Source organism: Aspergillus nidulans, chromosome III (assembly GCF_000011425.1).
Source record: "Aspergillus nidulans FGSC A4 chromosome III".
In the NCBI taxonomy this organism is placed as follows: domain Eukaryota; kingdom Fungi; phylum Ascomycota; class Eurotiomycetes; order Eurotiales; family Aspergillaceae; genus Aspergillus; species Aspergillus nidulans.
In genome coordinates this window covers 210,906-234,987 of record NC_066259.1, presented here as the reverse complement: position 1 = coordinate 234,987, position 24,082 = coordinate 210,906, and the positions used below count along the sequence as shown (strand labels likewise).

The following is a 24,082-nucleotide window of genomic DNA, read 5'->3' as shown; positions in this document are numbered from 1 at the left end:
TGAAAAACGGGTAAGAGATTTGATATTGGCTGAATTTAACTTGGATGATGCAAGCATCTTCATGCTGGCTTGTATTGTTTGACTGGTATTGACTGTCTGCAAATCATGATATGTATAACTCCCAGAACAAGAGAAAGTCCGTGACGAAAATCTAGGTAAAACGATGTATTATCCAGCTCTTTGAAGCCTGTTCTGGAGGCATATAAGTTTCCCTTCAAGCAAATTGCCACGTAGTTAAGCCGTCCGAACGTAGATGAAACCCTAAGCTCTGCCAACATAAGATGATCAAGGCCCTCGACGACGTTTTCATACTTGGACTAACGTGCAACCGTCTCAAACTGTTCGACATCATGCTTCTCGTTGCCAACTAATACCAACTCCTTATTCATATTTCTGTTTCCATCCCCATGCCTATTTATGCGCGCGCAGGCAGTCACCTTCCACCATGCCTCGGGCTCAGAGAAGAGACTATCCATCTCTTCTAGGGAGCGACCTTTTGTCTCTGGGCAAAAGAAGTATACCATGATCGAGGCGGAGACGCCGATTACTGCATAAACAATATAGTACCGGTACTTGATCGTTGTGAAGGCAACGGGGGTGATTTCTGCGATCACAAAGTTGAAAAGCCAATGCGCTGCCGTGCCGACAGCGGCAAGATGCACACGCAGATCCTGTGGTGCAATCTCACTACCGAGGAGGAAGTTTGCGCCTAGGAAGCCAAGGGGGAAGAAGGTCATGAACAGGAAGAGGAAGAAGGTCGCTGCGACAGATGCGCCGAGCGTAGATCCCGGTCGGTTCTCGATCGCCCAGACGGTCCCAGCCAGACCAGCCATGGAGAGACCCATCCCTAGACAGGCGGTGATAAAGAGGGGCTTGCGGCCAAAGCGATCAACGGATAAGTATGCCGATATCGCAGCGAAGATCTTCCAGGTCAGGACGCCCGCGTTGAGGAGCGATGCCTTGTCACCCGAGAGGCCCAGGGAGTCGCGGAAAATGGTCTTGCCGTAGTAGGAGATGACATTAGCGCCGGTCATCTGAGCACAGAAGTTGATACCGACAGCGAGACAGAGCCTGTAAAAGAGACGTTGGGGTCCTGGTATGAGCAGATCCATGAAACCCCGTTCCTGGGTGGGCGTTTGTTGTAGGACGCGTTCCAACTCTTGCATCTCAGCAGTGGACTCCTCGCGCCCGGTGAGCGCCCATATGGCAGCATGAGCTTCCTCCCTGCGCCCGTTGCTGATGAGCCATCGAGGTGACTCGGGAAAGGTCATGGTCAGAGTCATGAGTGGGAGCGTGAAGAGGATTGGTATGGCCAGAGGCAGACGCCATGCCACCTCGCTTTCTTCCAGATAGGAAAGCCCTACATTAACCCAGCCGGCCGCCGCTATACCACTGGCAATAAACACACCGACGATGACCACGTTCTTGCCGCGGCTTTTCGGCTGGGTGCACTCGCTCTGCCAGACGGGGACGATCGCATTGACGCCGCCATTACCTGCGCCAGAGACGAGCCGACCAACAACGAGTTGGCCCAGGCTGTATGATGAAGCTTGTATGACCAGGCCCACTGTAGCTACAACTGCTGACACGATGAGGGATTTGCGACGACCGATCCGGTTGCCGAGTTGAGTGACCCCCAGGGAGCCAACAAGACAGCCGAGGGTGTAGACAGCGACGATAGTGCCTAGAGAAGACGCGGTTGGTAAGTAACTGAATGTGGATAGGGCTGCGAGCAAACATAAAAGCAAACGTAAGAGGAGAATAGGAGACTGATATTGATTACCTTGGACAGTGGCATTGTGGTCTTTGACTGCTCCCTTGGTGTTGCTCGTATCGATGCTGGGGAAGTTCCGGGTGAAGGAGGGATAATCCAGCACGCCCCCTAGGTTGGACTGGTTGTAGCCGAATAGGAGGAAGGCTGGAATGAGGATCATGCAAATTCGAGCCGTGGCCAAAGATGAACCAACCAGGCCCATAAAAGTCATCTTCGTGAGAGGCTGGTAAGGTATAGCACTTATCACGGGGTTAGGGCAAGAAAAGTACCAACTTCGAAGGTGAATGTAACGTAGAACCAGGTCCAGGAGCCAACCATGATATTTATGGTGAGTTCATGAACAGGTTTAGCTAAGACTGCTAAATATCATACAACCCTACACCCCTGACGCTACGGACTACGTAGGCAGCCAAACAGACCGCCGTGGGCATCAATCTCGAACGCTCGCTTCCCCCGGATTGGCGCGCTGGCGTAAAAGTTTGGGGTTTGCATGCGGGGTAGACCTTGAAATATTATTGGCAAGGAGAGCTTGGAAAAATCTTGACTTAATGTCCTGGGCCTTGGAGCCTTGGAGAACAGCTGCTGCTAGGGCTATCGTTTGAGGATCAGCATCACCGCCAGAACAATCAGCCGAAACATTGCGCCGCGCACCAAATTCTTGAGTTTAACCGACAACCATTGCAGATGTATTTAATTACACATGGACAAATGAACGAGGACGACCCTGCAAGACTTTACATGACTAGAACTCCAACAAGGTCTGTGATCAGCCAACCACCGTCATGCAGTCAACTAAACCCTTTGTGCTCTTCTTCAATCCGGTCAAGTTCGCCCGCCCCTTCTACGAGCAGCTCCAGAAAGTGGCGCATACAGAGGTTGTGACCAGTCGAAATCGGACAGAATTCTTCCAAGACTTGCAGGACAAGTACAGGAATATCTTTGCCATTTACCGCACTTCCTCCAGCGGCGCTGTATGTCCACCTGAACCCACCTGCACCTGCACCTTGACATCCAGACCGATCACAAGAGGCCCTGGCTCCAGGCTCACCTAATCCCTATGGTGATATTGAACTGTGGAGCTCATTACGTTTTCTTAGGTTGCCGGCAAGTTCGATACAGAGTTCATCAACCGACTACCCCCGAGCTGCAAATATATCTGTCACAACGGCGCTGGTACGCGAGATCCCATATTTTTTCCCTTCCTGGCAGAGCCATAGCTAATTGAGACGAGCGGAGAAGGATACGACGCAATTGACACAGACGCCTGCGCCAAGAGAGGCATCGTGGTCACCAATGCGCCAGATCCCGTTACCGATGCCACGGCCGACTTGGCCGTCTTCCTGCTCCTCGGGGCACTGCGTCAGTTGAATCCCGCCATGAACTCGCTGCGAGCTGGCAGATTCAAGACAGGTGTCGCCGTCGGCAATGACCCGCAGGGTAAGGTGCTCGGCATCCTAGGCATGGGACGCATTGGCCGTGCGATCAAGAAACGGTGCGATCCCTTCGGTTTGAAGACAGTCTACCACAACCGAACTGTATTGGCACCGGAGCAAGCTGCAGGTGCGGAATATGTCTCGTTTGACAAATTACTGGCCGAAAGTGATATTATCAGCGTGAATGTGCCGCTGACGGGGCAGACGAAGCAACTCATTGGCGCGGCGGAGCTGGCGAAGATGAAGCGCGGCGTTATCATCGTGAACACGGCCAGAGGTGCGATTCTCGATGAGGCGGCGTTGGCAGATGCCCTAGAGAGCGGGCATGTTGGGGCCGCAGGACTGGACGTCTATGAGCGGGAACCGGAGGTGAATGAAAAGCTCCTTAAGCAAGAGAGGGCCCTGATGGTGCCCCATGTCGGCACGCACACGGCAGAGACCCTGGCAAAGATGGAGACTTGGGCAATGGAGAATGCGCGGCGGGCAATCACTGGAGAGGCCCTCTTGTCGCCGGTCCCTGAGCACCAGGGGCTAGCACTGCAGGCGCGAAGTAGAGTCTAGGATAGATTCTAAATATGGTAGAAACTGATAGACTGTTGATCAAGGGGTTCTTTAGAAAGTGCAATCCCTCCTTGCCACAGCCGGCCATGGAGGGTTAGCTATAGGACTGCAAAATAGTGATTCTAGAGTGTATCTGTAATGCGCATTCTCTGTAGCCTACATTTCACTAATAGTCGCACATCATGCATTCATAGTATTGACCTCTTTGCTTTCTCGGCGTACCGGATGTCTTACTATTTCAAATTCGTTAGATTGAATGGTGAAGTCGTAGACAAACAACAGTCTTGCTCTTGCCTCGTCTCCTTCCTCCAAATGTAGCTGGGAGTAGTCAACCAGACAACAAAAGAGGCATCTTGCGCATTTAAAAGTCGAGCACCAGGGCTGTTGCTCGAGTAAGCACCCAGGCTTGGTTTCCAGGATATTTGCCGCTGGTTGGTTGGTTTATCCTTAAGGAGTGTCACTTTTCACGCAAGACCGGCCATCAAGCAGCTGTGACTATTCCCGCTATAGAGCACACTACGCGCTATGAAGTGAAATTGAACACTGGACGACTTTGATGAAGAGGACTGCTTGCTAAGATGTACTACAAAGAACTCCTGTGTTGCCCATTATCCTCTATACCAGTCAAGCCGCCATGAATGACACCCCAGTGACGATGTTGGCCTTCAAATCATTGATAGCAACCTTCAGCAGTGTACTCTCGTTCTCAGATATCTCCCCAATGGGCAAGACCTGGTTAGCGCCTGTGCGGCCCAAGGTGACCTTGAGGGCGAAGTAATCAACGCCCAGCTCCTGTGCAATTTCCTGGCCCCCTGCAATACCGGGGAGGTAGACGTAGGCCTCCTCTGTTACGGATTCACCGTTCATGGCAGCGACAATGGCTTTGACGAACCGGAAGCCGGCGTACGCCATGCATGTTGTTGCGCTACCCGCGCCCTGTTTGGACTTGACAATCTCGTCACCGCCGAATTGCACACCTGGTTTAGGGGTTAGGTAAGCATGGGACTTTTGAAGAACAAGAGAGATGGTGTAGACAGTAGTGTGTACTCACGGTGGATGACTGCAGCCAGGGTCTCCTTATCCAGGTTCACCGGAGGCTCCGCTTGACTGTAGAGTGGCAGGATTGTTGCGCCGCTATGGCCACCGATGACAGGTACCTTGAAGGCTTTTGGGTCGCTGTTGCTGTCCAAGGCGTGTGCGGCAAAGGTTGAGGCGCGCACGACGTCAAGCGTCGTTATACCGAACAGACGAGTTGGCTCGAAGACACCTGCCTTCTTGAGCGTTTCCGCTGCAACGGGGAGTGTGGAGTTGACCGGGTTAGTGACTACACAGCTTACTGCGTTCGGGCATGTCGCTGCAATTTCGGCAAAGATGTCCCGGATGATACTCGCGTTTGTCTGCGCTGGTTAGATATAAGTCGTACAATCCTTTCTTCTTCACGAAGAAAAATTAATAGACAAAAAGGAGAATGGAGAGGGAGAAGGAAAAATAGAAAGGGTGGTAGAAATCTACCTTGAATAGATCTGTTTCTCGCGTCAATAACCGGTCACACACTCGTAGACTGCTGCATGAACCTACCATCTCTGGTCATTCCAGGCTTCCTCGCAATACCGGCAGTTACCACGACAATATCGGCGCCAGTGAGGGCCTTCTTGAGACCAGAGTCGTCCGGCAGATGACCCGTCACCCTTGCCCTAGTGTCAATGTGCATCAGGTCCGTGGCAATACCTGGCACATGCACAATATCGTACAGGCTAATCTCAGCAAAGAGGTCACTCTGAGACAGCTGACGTTAGCGTGCGTGCCGGGCTATCGGAAGGAATACCGTCTGGGATCTTACTGCCTTGCAGAGAAGGCTCAGTGGTGTGCCGATCTGGCCGGCAGCACCGAGGAGTGCAATTTTGACCATGGTGATAGGGTAGGACTGTAGAAACTTAGGTAGACCTGATTGCTGGCTTCACATATTCCCGCAAAATGGCTCTTATATAGCGGTGAAGCCAGCATGGGTTGAATCCTCCCGGTTCTGATGACGCAGACACGGTCAGGATAATGGTTCATCCAGCAAATCGACTCCGTTCTGACTCCGGGGGTGGGTTCAGCCGGTCGTCATCTGGGCACGTTGCTTTGTTTTCGCATTTACTAGCCTTTCTTCGCTCGGAAGGAATCTCAGCCGAGCCCTCATGAGACCATAGTACCCACGCCTCGACAGCGAGACGATGGGAGGCATAGTAAGTTGCCCTTCGCCCTACGTCAAACAGAGACAGTGACATTCTCACTCCTCTCTGCCAAGGAGGTTTGTTTCTTTACCCCTGAGTGCTGTTGCTCAACGACCCCGGTGAAAAGAGGACGAATCTTCTACGTATGCCTACCTCTCGTGGAACTCCTGCCCGATTGTGCTCCATATACACTCTTCCAATTGACATCCCATTCGGTATAGTTTTGTTTTCTGTCTTCCCTTTGCCAATCTCTTGTGCAATAGTATCTAGAACACGCAGTGGAGCTGAGGTGACTGGAGCTGTCTCCGTGGCGAACATACTAGACTTAGAGGCGGGATGGGTAAGTCAGGATTGTCCGGCGTCGACAGCAATTGGTGCTCAGCAAGCTAGACTAGAGTAGCTCATGATTGACTCTGCCAGTGGTGTCTTCCAAGCGCCAGTTGGAGAACGGTGGCGGCTCTGTAGTTCGCCAGATCGATCAGGCAGTTCTTTTTTCCACCATCTCCGGAATTCCCGCTTCCCTTCTGGACCACCGTATCCCGTTTAGCTGGGTTGAGTCAAAGCGGCTTATCTGCTCTTAGGACTGGATCAGCCATAAAGTACAGCTCTTGGCTGTGCGCCTTCATGACCTTTGTAGCTGAAGGAGGGAGCATTGGCATTATCGTACTGTTTAACAGGTAGGAGACCTCCTGGACTATGGACTTCAGTAGTTCCACCACGTTTCTGCTGATCGTGTTATGGCTGAATTTTATATACTATATAAAACATGTAAGATGTATACGGGTCGCTGTCAGAGTGCACCAGAAGGAAGGCAGATACGCACCAACAACTCTAAGACTATAAAGAAGGTTTGACTTCTACGCACTTTACAGGCGCCACCCCCGCACAGGCCCTATCAATTCAAACTGGAAAACTCTATTAATCAAATCTGGGGGTGACAGGGCGGAGAAGGGTCTGGCGTTACATCTACCTCCCTGCTTCATACGCCTGGATATGGCTGGTATAAAAGCTTCCAATCGACCGGGGTGAAATGCCCTCTTATCTCGATCTTCAATATTAGGGTCTCTACTATTTGTTCTTACGTCTTATACTTCAATCGTCTTAGGATTATCAACAATGTCAGCTCCTGAGAAGGGAAAAGAAGACTCCGTCGCGGACGACAATGTGACGAGCCACCACGACGAAGACGCGGCAGTCTTCGACGAGAAACCCGTCTTCAGACCAGAGGCAGACTACTCTGGTGCCCAGGAGAAAACCGATCCTGTTGAGATCAGCCTCGTGCGGAAGCTCGACATGTGGATAATGCCAACGCTCTGGCTGATGTTCTGGTTGAACTACCTGGACCGCAATGCCATTGCTTTGGCGCGTCTCAACGATCTGGAAGAGGACCTGAACTTATCCTCGTCCGAATATCAAACTTGTGTTTCTATCCTGTTTGTGGGATATATCTTGGGGCAGATCCCGAGTAGTGCGTACAATCCTCTTTCGCTTGGCTTCCGTATCACTGACTGGCAACAACAGACATGATCCTGACTAGAGTCAGACCTTCGTGGTACATGGCTGGATTCATGGCCCTATGGGCTGCAGTCAGTGCACTGACTGCCCTGGCAAAGGACTTCAAGGGCTTACTGCTCACAAGATTCTTCCTAGGTATAACCGGTATGGTACCCTCTACGTGTACCCATGATTGAGATTGAAATCGATCCTTTTTCCGCTGACTTACTCCAGAGGCCCCATTCTATGCAGGTACCGATTATTCTATCAGTAACGCACTTTTGATCTACCGCTGACAAATCAGGCGCTCTTTACATGCTGTCGATTTTCTACAACCGCAAAGAGATAGCCACCCGGATCTCCATTCTCTATACTGGAAATATTCTCGCCACTGCCTTTGCCGGCCTCATCGCTGCCGGGGTCTTTCATGGTATGGACAACGTGAGGGGTGTCAAGGGTTGGCAATGGCTGTTCATTCTGCAGGGCACGGTGACCTTTGTCGTCGCGGTGCTCTCCGTTTTCACCCTCCCCGACGATCAACGCCATACACGATGGCTGTCTCCTGATCAGCGGAAACTTGCCTACGAGCGGATCGTTGCTGATACTGTAGGTGCACGCCAGCAATCGAGTACCATGAGAGGTCTAAAAGAAGCCGCGTCTGATCCTCGGCTCTGGCTATTCGCCTTCATGCAACATATGCATTTAGCTGCGAATGGATTCAAAAACTTCTTCCCTACCGCCGTCGAGACGCTCGGTTTTAACACCACAGTGACTCTGGTCCTTACATGTCCCCCATACCTAATTGCGGGAGCCGGTTCGGTGTTCTGGTCGTGGAACTCAGGGCGCATGAACGAGCGCACCTGGCATATCACCATCGCCAAGTCTCTCGCCATCATTGGATTCATCTTGGGATGTGCAACGCTTAATACAGCTGCACGATACACGGCCATGATTATCTTTGCGATTGGCACTTACGCCGTTAATAGCATCATTCTCGGCTGGGTATCCAGCACCTGCGGCCAGACGAATGAGAAGAAGGCATCCTCACTCGCCATAGTCAACACCATTGCTAACATCTCGTTCATTTGGACCCCTGTAAGTTCTCTGCCAGGAATCTGCGAGCTCTGGCTTTCGGTATGCGTCTGCTGACTTCAGCCCCTCAAACTAGTACCTATGGCCATCCTCCGATGGGCCCCGGTATACGATTGCCATGTCATCGAGCGCAGCGTTTAGCATCGCTTGTCTTGTTGGCGCATGGGTGATGAAGCTCTGGCTTGTGCAGTTGAATAAAAAGATACGCCAGTCGAACGACGAGACCCGCTTGTACTACGCCTATTAGGCGCTGAACACTAGCGACCATCGATTATCTCTAAGTTGGTGAGGGAGGCTGGAAATATTTTCTTTTGTTGAACAGTTTGGTCAACTCTGTGGAAGCTCCTGTCCTGTATCCAAGTATCCAGATTCAGAATCAATGTTAGCTTTTCGCAAATTTAGGACCCATGGGCGCCAACTTCTTCTATATCCTTAGACCGACACCGACACCGAGGCCCATTGACACTAACTGTAGTGGATAAGTGTCGGCATGGTTGCCTCTCATTGTTATTTATTTCTGACTTTTCGTGGTCTAACGTGCACCAATCGTTGTCTTTGATGTAGACGGGCAATGCGCGGGATATATATACACTCTCACTCTTGACACGGCAAAAGGCTGCCAAACCAAGCGCTATTTTGGACTCGGACGACATGTAGAAGTCAGCGGATCGACTGCTACGACATACATTCATAGTCTATGACATTTCAACGTGTTCTATCACGGGCTAGCCATTGATTGGCAGTGGGGCGGAAGTGGCCCAGTGATTGCCTAAGTCTCCTCTTTCTGACTGTTCGTGCCAAATGCAGGATTGTCGATCCCGTTAGTGACGAAGCTCGAAATGCATTAGTCTGTTCCTGGTTTGTAGATGTCAATTCCCTGATCACCAAGTTACTGATGCTGATGAAAGGGGCTGAGCATTCTTGCACCTTTCAAGTACTATAAGGCATAAATCTCCGCCAAATTTCGGACAAGATAGCGCGGCGAGGACGCTCAGAAGCGTCTCTTCGAGCGAAGCTAGTAGCTAGTTTGAGCACGTCACAGCAGCAGCAGCATCCTGTGATCACAGTACTCCACTCTTTGTCGCTGCTCTAGCCGTTCGCCTCTCATCGGTTGTTCGCATAATCCAGCATCAACTTATGTCAGGACAGGCCCTGCGAGATCATTTCATCATACTGGCCACTGCCGTCGCATATCATTTCTGTCGAAAATGGCCTACTCGGAAAATCCCGGTTAGGCTTTTCTCGCTACGAACGCGTAAGATTCTGCTCTCGTAGATCAATTGAGATATTCATGCATATTGAAGAGCTTTCTAACCAAGAGGAGTGCTCAGCGAAATGAATGTGCTACAATCTCAGCGCTGAAGTCTGATTATCATCTGTCTGGATGCTGTGAACCAAATCTGAGCCGCATTCAAGCTTTTCAATCATAACTTTGAAATCTTAAAAAATCCGTTTCCCTCAATCATTTCAATGCCGATGCGCCTCAGGGGCAAGGAAGAATCGACAATGATGTAACACACCCACAGCAACGCTGCCGAATTCGGACCGGCTAGGGCAGATGGGCGCACACGGGAGGCAAAGGGGGACATTAACACGGGTTGATTATCGCAGTGGAGCAGGCCCAGTGACGATCAGTTGATAAGGCAAGTCCTAAGAATTTGGCGGCAGCCGTTTCCGCTAGGATCGTCAGGGCCAGATACTCAAGTACGTAAGCTCCTTGAAGCGTCCTTGGGACAGAAACGCAATGCTGGGCTCAGATTTTGAGAAACTGCTGGCTGATATCGGGAATATCGGTCTAGGTCTAACTGTTCAAACTCTGGTACCGTTATTCCGATAGCCCTAAACCCTGAACCGTGTTTTGAAGCCCTGAGCCCTAAAACTCAAAGGAGACTTTATCAGATAACGACTTCTTCAAGGGGCCCTGAGCCCCTTGCGCTCCGCCAATCATAGTCTCGGTACGCTGCATGCCCGATCTACGGGTGCAACCTTGAAGATCGTGCCGTGATAGCGGCACTTTACACTGGATCCCACTTCTACGCTGGTTCTCGACGCGTCTTTTCCCGGTGGTCCCCGTCGATCCCTGAAGTCACAGCCACCCCTTTGTCTCTTCGGCGGTTGACTTTTCAGCTGGCCTCCGTCACTTCTTCTGCTCCCCCAATCCTCGCCTGGACTTGGCTTTACCCAGAAACTCTCGCCTTTTCAGAACTCTTCTCATTTATTCGTTGTTCTTTTCTTTTGGTAGTGGTGTTTAACCACTTTTCACTTATAGACTGCTGTCATGCGTCTCTCAACGACAGCTATGGCGCTAGCCCTCGCAGCAACAGCCCAGGCCAAGGTCGCGGCCGAATGGCTGCAAGAGAATAACAAGGCAGGCGACCCGCCACCAACTGGCAAAGTGGACAAGTATCAGACGGTGGTGCTCAGCGGTGCTCGCGATGCATATGATAGAAGCCAGCCGTCGAGTTGTCCGACCATCATGATCGGGACAGCCGTACCGGACGGGGACAAGAATGACGGGTGGAAAGAACTGTACATGGTGATTACCTCGCAAATAGAACCGGACATTTCTTAATGCTTTTTGCAGGCCTAAGGTTACGGGATTTGACGTCGCGAGGCTCGTCGTGGACGAAGAGGCCAACGCTACTTTGGTACGTGCCCCGACTGTGGTTGGTAGCTAAGCTACCAGCGACGGCGGGCCCAGATACCTGGAACAAGTGGAACTTTGGAGCTGACATGTTCGCCATCTCTCAGCCGTACTTTATTGAGAACACAAAAGACCCCAGCAACATCAAGCGTGCGGTCATCACAATCGCCGGTGCCCGGAGGAAGTATGTACCCCACTGTCTCCCGAAGCTTCTTCCTGTCATAGTCGAATATATTCTGACAAGTCTTTTAACGCAGTGGGTGGCAATATTGCAATGGTAGGAGAATATCACATGACACAGCGCTGAGCGCGGTGCGATCGGCTAGGGCTAATGTAACAATGATTTAGATATGCGCAACGCTTTGGTATGCGCTGCAGGGAGAGACAGCGTCAACGCAGATATGGATCGCGTGATTATCGCCGCCCCGGAATGGCTCAACGAGGATGACCATTCCGCCGGTGCGGTCCAGTCGAATGATGTCTACTTTGACAACAGCAGTTACCAGCAAGGGGGCCCTGCGCTCGGTCCAGGGGATGTGAAACTCTCCTCTTTTGAAGCGTACGTCGAGCCGGCACCCACCTCTTCTATGGGCTGTGGACGGTCCACTTGGAACTTGCGGCTGACATACCGTAGACTTGATAAGCTCGTCAGCAGCTTTTGGAACAAGAGTGTTTATCCTGAGCTGGAGACCGTGGTCATTGCCAGTCACTGTATGTTCGACCTCTGTCGACCCTGGGTTGACGGTCTCTGTCGTGCTCTAGCTGATTATCTGCAATTCTATAGCACTCGGCGCCCAAATGACTCAGCGTTGTATGTTCAGCGCCCTGATCTTTCTCGTACCCCCTTTATTAAGTACTTGAACTGACCCATAAAAGACGCCATGCTCCGCCCAGCCCAGCCTGAAGACGCCAACATCACCTTTGGCATCATGAACCCAGGTTCCTACGTCTGGCCCGTCTCCGACCGGCCTGAGCATGAGGATGACTGCGAGGACACCTACAATGACTGGCCCTATGGGATCGATGACGGCCAGTCATATGCACTCCCCGAATATGTCCGTGACGAAGTCGTCGGGAACCGATCAATGGTCCGGGAACGGTACTTCTCGCGGAACATCTTTTACGGATTCGGCTTAGATGACCATGGCGACGGTGACGGGCACTGCGAGGCGCAGTGGCAGGGCGATTCGCATCTTGAGCGAGGCCAAAATTTCGATAAGATGTTGCAAGACCTGTCCGACGGGTTCCCAGAGACTCAGTCCGTGTATTATATTCCTGGAGTCGCGCATGATAACTACAAGATGGTATGTTCGTTGATGTTTGCCCGGCGGTTCGTCAGGTGCCTTGAATCAAGCTAATATAAATTGTCAACTTGTACAGTTTGTTTCAGAGCCCATGCAGCGCAAGATGTTCTTGTTCGATACTAGCAATGACACCAAGGATGCCAACCAAGCCAGGGACAGCGACGATTCCGAACCTACAAGCGGTGCCCCGTACCAGCTCACGATGCCTCGCTTTCTACTAGGATCGGCGCTACTTTCGGTCGTTGTCGGTGTGTATGCTTGAGAATTATATCCATTCCATTCTAGACTAGCGCATAAATAGAATTTTAATCACAATTAGCTTTAGCGGAATAGAACTGTCTGGTATCTTGCGTTTAGCTTTTAATATTAGTCAGTCAGATCTCCGAAGAAGTGCAAATCCTCGTTCTCGTGCAAGCATAACTCCGGCGGCTACACAATTGTCTATGAATAGCCGAAGCTGATATGGGTTACCGCTGTCTTGTGCAGAGGTCTACTTGACCAGGTTGGTCAAGTGCCAGACACGGAAACGTAATCAGGGGCAAATGAGCTAGCCTAGTCCGAACCATGAACAGGGTAAGTACAGAGCAAATATAGACTTAACCTGGCGAATCATCAGCTCGGCCGTTAGCAGAGGTGGCGGCACTGACAAAACGGTCGCAGCACCAGACCAAAAAAGCCCTATCCTCCATCTTGCGAGCTGCGTCGCTGGCGTCAATGCTGGGGGACTTATGCATCGATGGTATGGCACATTGTAGTGGTGCTAGGACGCTTCGTGTGATGCATATCAGATGCCATTGTCTGCACGCCACTGATATGACAGGTAGTCTGCGGCTGCTCTGAGCAATGACTTGTGCAATTGGCCATGCAGTCCGGGCCACTGTACGGCATCCTTTGAGATCACATCTGAGAGTGACTCGGTTGCTTCCGCAGAGCATGCGGACTTCATACATTTGATGATAGAAAGCTCACTCATGCAAAGCTTTCTGGTAGACAAGCGGCTCTCAAGAAATCAAATTCGTAGACTCAACTTAGCATATAGTCTCATGTTGACGATCAACGCCCACTTCTAGTCCACACACAGATCACTTATCTCCCCAATTCGCAAGGTTTTTTAGTGACTAATTCAATTGACTGCTGACACCACAGGTTTAGCCACCCCTATCGGTACCGCGGCAATTCTGTAGGGCCAACACTGAACTGGATAGCACAGTTATCTGTTATGGACGTTAGAATGACCAACGCGGTAACATAGAAGAAAAAGAAAGAATAAGAAAATGAAAAGAAGGCTAACATAATCTGACATTAGGCCGGCCAGTGAGGAGACAGCGGGCAAGGCCAGGCCTTAGATCTACCAGTGATTTGTAAACCCACGTACCTCGGACAAAACAATTTGACCGGTTGTGCCCAAGGTCTCTGTTTCTATTACCTAGTAGTACCTTTGGCTTCTGGAGTGCATGATAAGAGGAGCAAGTACTGCGCATTCGGATGGCACTACACGGCTCAGGAACATTCGAGGCCGCTCAAGAATGGAGTTGGGGATGCCAGTTACATAAAGACAAAAATGGACTGATAGTGGCAAACAGATACTTGTACATGCATTAAGGACCACGCCACTACTAGATCAAGTTCCCAAACTTCCTTGAACCAGACATACGTTATCTCATACCTAGCATCCCACATCGTCAAGCCGAAAAAACTTCCATTGCCTTGTCCATTAGTTCGCCGTGTCTCTAGTCTGTAGACAGCACTCTTGGTTAATAAATCTCATATAGCTTCCATGAACAGCACAATCTCCGCTTATACTGCTTCTTTGTGCCTCTGTCTGTCTAGGTAAACATATAAACCATGCACTGGGTGATATACTCTTTGATACTTGACATCGCCATCTATTCAGCCATGAACTTGATGCAAAGACCTTCCATGCGCTCTGGGCAATCGTCCTAATAGTCGCTGTCCATCAGGAATCCTGTAAAGGACGCTTGACCCGCTCCAGGGACTATCACGTTTCGGCGAAGGTGAGAGGGGAAGGTATAATGTCCAGAACTCTATATTGTGGGGTGGAAATGTATGGATGTTTCGCCGTCCAATCTTTGACTGCACGAGAGGCGTGGTCACTGTTTGCCCATACTTGTATGCATCGGTTCGACAAGGGTCTCAAAAGCTCTGAATCGCTCCGAGCAAGTCTATTTTCGTGCCGTGGCACTGTCCCACTCTGGAGAGGGGATCGGTATGGACTAATTTCTTAGGGGAACGAAGACCAGGCTCGCCCAAGAACTACGGATTGGGTATCAGCCATGGAATAAAATTGGCCAGTCACGACGCCGGCGCATCCAATCTTTCCAGCCGCGGCCGCGAATCAAGCTGGGAATGGCGACCAGGTCAGCCTTGTCACGCGTTGCGCCGACTCTTCAGCATGGTTGGGAGTATCTACTGACAACCATTTCAGTGTGGCTGAGCCTAATTGGACCAAGGCAGGATCTGGCACAGTCGGCGGCTAAATCAGTCTGACAGTCACGAAACTCGTATATAATTAGTCGCATGCGCCTCTCAACTCAATCAGGGCGATTCAATCCCTCACTGATGCACAACGAGAAAAGGAATCACCAACAGGAACGAAACTTCACCAATCTCTTATTGAATACCACAGCGGTACTATCATATAAATATGGCACTGGTGATTCCCGTCGAGATTTGCCACATGGTAAGAACCCTGTGCGCGACCCCAGACTGTGTGCTAACTTGATCCTGAGGTCGTTGATCAGGTGGCAACAGTGGAAAGGGACTACTCGTTATGCGATATCTTTCCCTATGCGCTCAAGCAAAGTGCTCGGTCAGAACTCAAGACCTTACGTTTGGTCAGCAGGAATTTCTGTGCTGCTGCGTCAAGCCACTTGTTCAAACACATTGTAGCACCGGCTGACTCCTCGATACGCGGCCGGAACTCCCTACAGAGACTTGCTGAGATTTCAAGAAGCAAATACTCCGCACATGTCCGCCATCTAGAGACTGGATACTGCCGATGGCCCTCTTATCACAGCACATCATTCGGTCAAGATATCCAGGATCTTGCCGGGTTGTTGTCGCTTTGTCTTGCCCAACTATCCAATCTACGCGTTTTGAAATTCAGAGCCTCAAGCGAGTCCTTGACACGCGAGCAGGAAAGTACCGCTATTAGAGCAATTGTTTCTACCCTACGATATGTGGCTCTACCGCGTTTGGAAGGACTTGAGCTTTTCTTTCCTGTAGCTCATGACTTTAAATGCTTCTTCTCCAGCGGTTCTACTTCACTGCACATTCCGATGGAGAATATACTGCGCCGCTTGAAATATCTAGGTTTGCATGTCACTGCGTATACCCAAGAGCGGGGACAGCGATACTGGGGAACTCCCGTACTTCCTGCGCATGCCGCTCTTCCAAATGATTTGCACGCCGCCCATCTCCTCAGGTTAGTAGAGCTGGCTCCTAATTTAACAGCTCTCCATATTGGCAGTACGGACGTTCTCCCTTTCGGGATTATCCGCTTCAGCCCAGCACTCCGTCTCACCTCCCTACGCCTCGTACGAATCCTCATCAGATTCGACCACTTCCGCGCGCTGATTGACCAATGCAAAGATCATCTCAAGCACATCGAATTATGTTTGGTACAATTGCAATCTGGCACCTGGCACGCGGTCCTCACACAACTACGCCAATTACCGTACCTTATAGACGTTTGCATCAATTCGTGCGGGTATCCAGCCACTGGTCCAAATGCTCATCTGGCTGGGATTCTCCCCGAGCCAGATGACCCGAAACCGCTTGAGACAATGAATTTTGCGGACCATGAGGGGCTTTATGAGCTCAAGGAATTTGTCAATGCGAATCGAGTCACTTTGGGGCTGGATCCGTTTGAGAGTACTGATTCTCGCTGGTACTAGGTTGTGGGCCTCGCGTACTGTACTACTGATGGAGAATTTGGGGAGTGGGTATCTGCCACGACGTGTAGTTGAAAAGAAGGTAGGCTTGGTTCGGGCCTGAGGTGGGTTGTGTTAAGCGTCCGTTGCTTTTTATCTTATCCCATACTATTATAATCAGGCATCTTATATACAATCAAACGCAAAATTACCTTGCGCGTGAGTGTATAGTTTCGCTTTGGCTGATACTATTACAAGGGGTCTGGTGCTTGCTAGTAGTTTTTGAAAGTACCTTTTCGACCAAAGTGCTAATGACCCTAATCACGAATACAACATAATCCTCATTCTTCTATAGGATAGGCCATAGGTTGGATGACAGAGTCCTGAAAGCAAGTAAGGGACGTGTGAATCTGGAATAATATTCGTATATGTAGTTTCTTTGAATCGTTGCATGAGCACATTGAGCCCTAAATCAAATCAAAGAGAGTATTAATCAAGATCTCCAAATGAGAACAGGGGGCTCATTTCTAATCATTGGCGGCAGAGAAAGGAAAGGATCGCTCGATTCTTTCTCGAGCTCAATAATATACCGTATTGTTGGACGGCCGCGAGTTCAGGCCAAGTACCAACATGAGTGATACCATCAGCCCAGTATTGTCTATTGATCAAAGATAGTGTAATGAATCATGCGAACCACTCCTGCTTAGATGGCACTCTTCAAATAAGCTTGTCTCCACCTTATCGAATTGAGTTTGTTAGAAACGCCGTTGGCCCGCTGGGCTCTTGGTCGGAAATGCGCCAGCGGAGTCTTCAAGATATAGTTCCCCCTGATACACATATCAGGCGAGAAGTTAACGGCCCAGAATGTAAACGAGAGAGCTGCATGACGCGAAAAGCTGGTGAATATGGCAGATCCAGCTTCTGGGAACAGCAGTAGCATGCTAGTCTCATAGTAAAGACGACTCAATTACACGGAGGACGAGATCTGAACCGGTTTCGTCAGTTAAGGGCATAGGCAGGAGATGGACGAGAGCATATTGGAATAGAAAGGATATCAATACCGGTGCCTATATATAGTAGAAGCAGGTTAGTACGATATATGTGGTATATAGGTAGTTCAAAATAGGCCAGAAATTCCATGTAGATAATCTAGATTGGAAGCTGCCTTTATTTGAAGTCCATCTCTATGATAATCAACAATATGAAATCCGGAAGTGTTGATAAAAAGCAATTGGTGAAACCATGATCTACCGATGCCAGAATGGTAATATTATCTGAACTAGCCGTAGATCACGATGTATGGTCGCCCTTGACATTCTAATAGGTTGGCGGACTGTTGAAGCCATCATAACAGGGTAATCGGCAGATGTAACACTACAGAATAATCAAGGACGCTTGTTTACCAGCACCTAGTCCTGGTCTTATCTTAGAACAAGCCAATATTGTCAACGACTTTCCTCTACCCTTCTATAAAAAGCTTTCCTCTTTTGATCTAAGAATGTCCTTGAGACATCTCGAAACTGACCCAAAGGAGGAATTCTTGGCTTATTTGACTTAAGTAGAAATAAGGCGGCGATGCAAACATCCTCGGGTATCCAACTATATAAATATTGTATTAAACATAAGATTTCTTTGGTGTAAGGGACAATAATCTTGCTCTAAGCTATATATTCTGCTCTTTGCACAAGAACAGTTCTTCGACAAGGATAAAAGTGTATTTAGGTGTATAGGTGATAACAGAGACTATGTTAAGCAAGCTCTGCTTGTGCAAGGCCTCTGATTAGCCAAATTCTGAAAAGGATATGTTGTACAAGGAAACTATCTCACTCAGCACTTAATACTGTATAAGGTCGATAAATAAAAGACAAGACTATGTCAAGGACACTATAAAACACTACATTATGTCTAGGTTCTCTAGCCAGAACCAAGCGATGGCTATTAGAAAAGACTAATATTAAGACTTGAATCCGCCCTGAAAGGATTGCTTCGAATTCAGTTTACATGGTGGTGGTGAAGGCCTTTATACGGCCATCAGCGCTATTGGTTGTATCTTCCAAGCAAACCTTTCAGATCCGGCTCAGTGGCCCAGATCATAGTAGGAAACAACTGCTAGTTATGCTTATGGGTCAAACTTGAATGACGGAATGATGCCGACTTCCTAACACATCGCAAACATTGTCCATAGAGGCGAGTCTTACTGATGACTCTGGCGCGATAACGTCACCTACTAGCATGAGTCATGACTCTCGAGACTAGCGGTAGAGCTGAACGAACACGTATTTGAACTGCTCTATGATCGTACAATATTCTATTTGATTGTCTATAAACGCTCTCAGGAAAGGAAATGAGAAACGGGGGCGGCTCAACCGGCGTTAGGGCGGGATAGGCCGACTTGCCAGGCCAGACCATGGTGGGCTGGTGCGAGTCACGGAAAAAAAACCAGCTGATCTAACACAGATAGAGATTTCAGGGCGCTATTAAGTCAAAGCAGAGAAGCGAGGTTCATCACGAATAAAAAGAAAAGAGAACATCAGACAAACAGAATCAGACAACACTAGTTGACTCTGGCCTGTCTGTCATGGACGCTCTGGAGCGGGAACTCTTCAACCAGCGGAACATGGCCTGTCGCGCGCGAGCTGTTATTGCTCCGAAACTGTGGCAGATCCCATCCAATATTGGAGGGGAATTTACTCCGCGAGAAGCGGTTATAAACGAGGATTGAGCGGCGCTTGGCGTGTAGTAAGCTGTTGGGCGGAAGAGTCTGGTTAAAGGATAGGGGGCGGACTTCGGCTGGTCCCAGGGGGTCGACCTCTGGCGGGACATTGAGGAGTTTGTACGCAATGCTCAGAAGGGGAATGGACAGGCCATGAACGAAGATCGAGAATAACACGAGCCAATATATTGCTAGGGTATAGGTTAGATTGGTTTGAGAGTAAGTGATTCCAACTCACTTGGTTTGAGGGCGCCCATTAAGCGAGCCTCCATGGCACTACCCTCGCCTACCGGAGGGAATAGATGGGAGGTGTGTTCGGCGTAGAAGACAGCACCAATTCCTGGCACCGCGTTAATACCAGTTCCGTACAGACCAAGTATTGACTTACCTATCGGTCCAAAGTAGCCCATAAACAAAGCCTCCTTCCAGTTCTTGCAGACCTTGGGCATAAACCTGTACAAAGCGAGCGTGCTGGGAATGCGTCGAAAGAGGAGGACGATGAAGCCAAGAAGAATCAGCCGGGGATATGTGATTCCTGTGGTGTCTGGCTGGTGGAAGTCATCCCATGGAATGACGGCTCCAATATACATGAATCCACCAAAGTTGAGGAGAACGTCGATACATGAATTGACTTCGTCATGGCGGGCTTCGGTTTCTGCCAGATAGCCACCGTCCCAATTCAGCGCACCACCAGCAAAATAACAGGCGAGGAGATCGTTCGTTCCGACACAACCACACGTTCCAAGGAGGAATAGCTGGTAATGGTTTAGGTATGAACACGGGTTGCATGAAAAGGACTTACTCCTAACGCAGCCGGGAACAGCACGTAGCTCTCGCCGTCTATCCACTTTCTGAAACGGGTTAGCATCCTCAAATAATGGTATCAGGTATAGGCCCGCTTTACTTTCGGAGGGTATACCGCAGTAGGCGCATACTGGCATAGCCCAGGGTGGCGCCATAAACCACGCCAAGGATGATGTAGTAGGCCCAGGTCTCGACAAACCACATCTCCATCGCTTTCGCAAGCCCGCCATGCATATGGCCTACATCTTCCGAGCGCGCGACATGAGCATGGGCCGTGTGGTCCTGATCCGGATTTCCTTGGGTATACCGCAGCAGATAGGTCGCTAGCATCAGAAAGGGAAACCCAAACCCATCGTTGGCACCGGCCTCGGAGGATATAATTTCGCGAAGATCGCGGGCAACATATCGGTCGGCGAAAGGGCCTTTGGCAATGGCCTGGGAGAGGATGGGGTCGGTACAGGTGACGCAGGAGCCTATCACCAGCGCAGTGAGCTGCGGGCGGAACATATTAGCGTTCAGTCCTGGCAGTCCCGGCCGACGGAAAAAAAAAATAAAATAAAAGGAGACTCACAAAATTGAGATTAGGAATCGCCAGCAAAATGCAGCCGGAGGTACAAAGCCACATGAGAGTCATGTTGGGGATCAGACACAGCAGCATCTCCTTCCAGCGATGTAGCTGGTACTTGGCTGGGAGCTGGAAACCCACGATCACCAACTGAACACCGATCACTACACGACATAGTCCCTGCGCCATCGTTAGCCTGGCCGCTGGTGTGAGCAGACTTTGCTATGTTCGCGCACCAGGGTGATCGCATCCTGTTGACCCCGAGCTGCGGAGCCCCATTCGGTGGCATCGAGAAACTGCGCCGCATATGGCCCTAGAATGATGCCAACCACCACAGCTGGTACTTAATTCGCGAACGAGAAAAACATGATTTAGCATCCGGCTTCCAGAGCTGCATGTAAAGCTACTAGGATAGAAGGATTCGTACACGCTTCACCCAGATACCACTGTGTTTTCACTTTCACCGAGATCAACGCGTAAAGAAGAATGAAGGTGCCTATTGGCCAAATTAGGTTGTTGAGCTCCAAGAGATACCAAACAAATCTCTGAGAAAGGGTAGATACCCAGAACCGATATCACCACATTCAGCTCGCTGACATCCAGGGTGGGCATGGTGAGTTGAAAGCGGTTTTAGAGGTAGAGAGAGAGCTTGAAAACAGAAAGTTGAGAAGCAGCAGACATGCCAGGTTGTAAAGCTTTTCGAGCACCAGAAGATGAAATAGAAAACGTACAACGAGTTGCAGTATATTGTTGATCATTATTGAGTTTCATGGCAGAGACTGAGCTTACAATGGAGGCCCAGTCTCATGTTGCGTCGCACCAGCACCCTGCAACAGACGAGTGATAGCGCCGAGGGCCGAGAGAGAGTATAGCTTGGCATAACTTGCCACGCAGCCATTGAGTGCAATGAGCAGCGGGACATCTGATCAGTTCGCAATTTTCAGGGGTAAACGACGGACCAAGATCAGCGGCTTGGAAGCGCTTGAGAAAGCAGATACAGAGCTCCACCGAATGAGGAATCGATCCTAGAAGGGCGGATTGCTTGGCATCGATCAGCCAAGACGCAAGGGTGGAGGCCAAGAACACGCTGGTTCCTCTGCTATTCCGTATTTCGCTAAATCTCTCGCGCTGTTTCATGGTAGACCCCCCTGCCAAGAACCCCCAAAAGAGCTCACTTCCTTTTCTTTTGGGCAGACGGCGAGCATCTGAGGTCTTGTTATGACAACGAGAGGTTTGGTTGAGCCGTCGACTGCGTTTCATACGTGGGGGACTTCCTGACCAGATAGTGGGCTGATTGTTAAAACACGCCCAATGCCGTCTCCCCTGCTATCTTTCGAGCAACGTCCCGAAAATACCTGCCTCTGAATTGACTTGGTATTCCGGGAATGCCCCACCGGTGAAGAAGCAAGTTTCAATTCCGAGGATTTCGTCTGCCGGTGGGCTGTAAATGATTATGATTCGGTCAGGTCCGGCATTACCTAGCCTTTTTTGATGTTGCCTAGAGTAGAGATATGTGGACTGATGCGAGGAGTAGCAGCTTGAAACTTCAAACCATCAAGGCAGTCCGTCAGCGCCGAGGCCCGCCAAGGACGGGCACCGCTCGCAAGATCGGCAGCCGATAAAGCAGATCAGAGCTTCTAAGGCCAGGTTGATACGGAAATATGAGGCCACGTGATCTCCGGTGGATTGACCGGACATCGCCTGTTTCTAAGGTTCCCACCCTCTGTATATATATAGTGGGGGGGAACAAGAGAGTAAGAATAAGGGCAATGAAGGAATCTATCGTCAACAAGATAGGTGTCAATCGTCATATGGCATCCGATCCTTAGTAGGCTACGTTGGTGTAGTTGATGCAGTTTCCTCCTGCCCTTCCCCCTTTGAGCATATTCCACAACAAAGGCTTTTTTACGGACGGAAGATGCGCTCTCGAAACCCTGAGATATTGTCCAGACTCCTTCCCTAACATATCCAGTGCCTAACACATGCGAAGCTGTTTCACCGGGCCTCCGGTTGTCCGGATATAGCGCTTTAAGACGGCACTGCCAATATGCATTGACCTCAATAGTGTATGGAAAGAAGCAGAAAAAGCACTTGACCTTCAAGACGTTCAATCGACTTCGAGGCACATCTAAGCACTTGACATCATTGCAAAAGGACATCGGTAGTTATATTTGTTCGATCTTCTGACCCACAGGCCCCGGCCCATCAATTTGTCAAAACTGTTAGGGTTCGGATAGCCGGGCCCCCTTATGATCGCGGCTTGGCCAGGGCCTTGGGTCAGTTCAGTCCGACATTTTACAGATTTCGTTGTGGTCACAGATCCAGGGCCTGCAGTGTTGAACGCTTTGACATACCCTGTCCAATTTTACCATCGCTGTCCCACTGGGGCTGCAGTGAAGTCTAATAACAACTGGGCTTATGATATTAAAGTTCACCGAATGTGCCTCAAGTAGGTCGTGGTAATCATTGATCTGTAACATCAATACCTACAGTGTCTTCGGTCGTGGAGGAATATGTCAAACATGAAACTGCAACCGCAAAGATCATTCCTGAGCTCAACCGATGCTCACGAAGGGAAGCGTACGGCATCTGGCGGCGTGATCTAGATCTGCACGTGCTGCAGCATTGTGCTCAGCTGTTGATGGTAGTCATTCAAAAAATGCGCTGAGAGAACGGAGACGTTGGAGAGTGCTGAGGTTCTCCAATTCTATAAGAGTCAACACGAGATGCAGTCCTATTGATTAGGTTGCACAATTACTTGGATACCGTATCTATGAAGATCAAGATAGCTGGAAGGGTCTAATCGCCCTTGCGATAACGTCGGTCGGGTATCGACTACTGGTGCTAGTATAGGCCGTGTTATACAACACGGAAGTGATTCACCCAGACGAATGAGCCAATATAACCTTTGCTTTACACCTGAAAAAGCTGGAAAATCTCAAAGGCTGGATGGCCCGATCCTAACATATAACCGCCGTCTACAACTCATTCTCTATAACTGGCTCCTCCGAATACTCTGTGCTTTTGTAGGTCCATCCCCCGAAGAAATTCTTGTTTATGTGCTCGGATAGTGCGCACCACTACAAAGTGACAACGCTGACCGTGGCTGTGATTACTGTCTGACAGGGTAATATTTGTTAGGATCACTAATATTTGGCCTTGGAAGTCAACTTTTGGTAAACCTGGGGCCCCAACACGATGGCCAGGTGCTGCATATACTCTTTCTCCTAAGTGGCTTCAGGGGATTCGTCGTTGTCAGACTCCGAGCCAGGTCTTCCTACTGCAGACTAAGGCTTATACCTCCTATGTATGCTTTCGAGATAGTTGATTCTTGACTTGCTGACATTCCGCCTCCAGCACGAATTCGCCAAACTAGATCGGCCAGCGGCGTGGGTACTGATTTGCATTAATCAGGTCAGAGCTAGGTTGCGTATGGCTAACTGTCAGATAAATGCCAAGGGAGATGGGGACCAATAGACCTTCTCCTGATAACTGCAGCCCTCAGTCACTCCACACTCGAAAACCGTTGGGTTAGGACCTGTATCAGCGAGTCAGCATTTGTGCACACAAAGATTGAAGTTCAACTACC

General features: G+C 49.9%; 7 protein-coding genes across 7 annotated transcripts, besides 1 other annotated feature; 4 read left to right on the top strand and 3 right to left on the bottom strand.

The window, feature by feature from the left end:
- Positions 1–24,082: part of a sequence feature (contig 1.84 954..621812(-1)) that runs on past both edges of the window.
- Positions 318–1,985, bottom strand: ANIA_05029 (uncharacterized protein; the record flags this gene model as incomplete). The annotated part of the gene is made up of 2 exons (XM_657541.1): positions 318–1,726; positions 1,784–1,985. The coding sequence occupies 2 exons, from the start codon at positions 1,983–1,985 to the stop codon at positions 318–320; spliced, it is 1,611 nt and encodes a 536-aa protein (XP_662633.1).
- Positions 2,557–3,768, top strand: ANIA_05030 (D-mandelate dehydrogenase-like dehydrogenase; the record flags this gene model as incomplete). The annotated part of the gene is made up of 3 exons (XM_657542.1): positions 2,557–2,745; positions 2,872–2,947; positions 3,035–3,768. 3 exons carry the CDS (start codon positions 2,557–2,559, stop codon positions 3,766–3,768), a joined length of 999 nt encoding a protein of 332 aa, XP_662634.1.
- On the bottom strand, positions 4,393–5,677 carry ANIA_05031 (malate dehydrogenase mdhB; the record flags this gene model as incomplete). The annotated part of the gene is made up of 4 exons (XM_657543.1): positions 4,393–4,745; positions 4,820–5,170; positions 5,347–5,545; positions 5,609–5,677. The coding sequence occupies 4 exons, from the start codon at positions 5,675–5,677 to the stop codon at positions 4,393–4,395; spliced, it is 972 nt and encodes a 323-aa protein (XP_662635.1).
- ANIA_05032 (uncharacterized protein) lies at positions 7,101–8,711 on the top strand (the record flags this gene model as incomplete). Its single annotated transcript, XM_657544.1, has 4 exons — positions 7,101–7,452; positions 7,506–7,634; positions 7,783–8,573; positions 8,634–8,711. The coding sequence occupies 4 exons, from the start codon at positions 7,101–7,103 to the stop codon at positions 8,709–8,711; spliced, it is 1,350 nt and encodes a 449-aa protein (XP_662636.1).
- ANIA_05033 (uncharacterized protein) lies at positions 10,870–12,851 on the top strand (the record flags this gene model as incomplete). The annotated part of the gene is made up of 9 exons (XM_657545.1): positions 10,870–11,099; positions 11,155–11,218; positions 11,250–11,398; positions 11,472–11,491; positions 11,593–11,925; positions 11,999–12,025; positions 12,091–12,518; positions 12,595–12,766; positions 12,838–12,851. 9 exons carry the CDS (start codon positions 10,870–10,872, stop codon positions 12,849–12,851), a joined length of 1,437 nt encoding a protein of 478 aa, XP_662637.1.
- Positions 15,184–16,435, top strand: ANIA_05034 (uncharacterized protein; the record flags this gene model as incomplete). The annotated part of the gene is made up of 3 exons (XM_657546.1): positions 15,184–15,219; positions 15,269–15,963; positions 16,009–16,435. The coding sequence occupies 3 exons, from the start codon at positions 15,184–15,186 to the stop codon at positions 16,433–16,435; spliced, it is 1,158 nt and encodes a 385-aa protein (XP_662638.1).
- Positions 18,705–20,682, bottom strand: ANIA_05035 (uncharacterized protein; the record flags this gene model as incomplete). Its single annotated transcript, XM_657547.2, has 6 exons — positions 18,705–19,315; positions 19,363–19,464; positions 19,513–19,879; positions 19,927–19,975; positions 20,029–20,420; positions 20,500–20,682. The coding sequence occupies 6 exons, from the start codon at positions 20,680–20,682 to the stop codon at positions 18,966–18,968; spliced, it is 1,443 nt and encodes a 480-aa protein (XP_662639.1). The 3' UTR covers positions 18,705–18,965.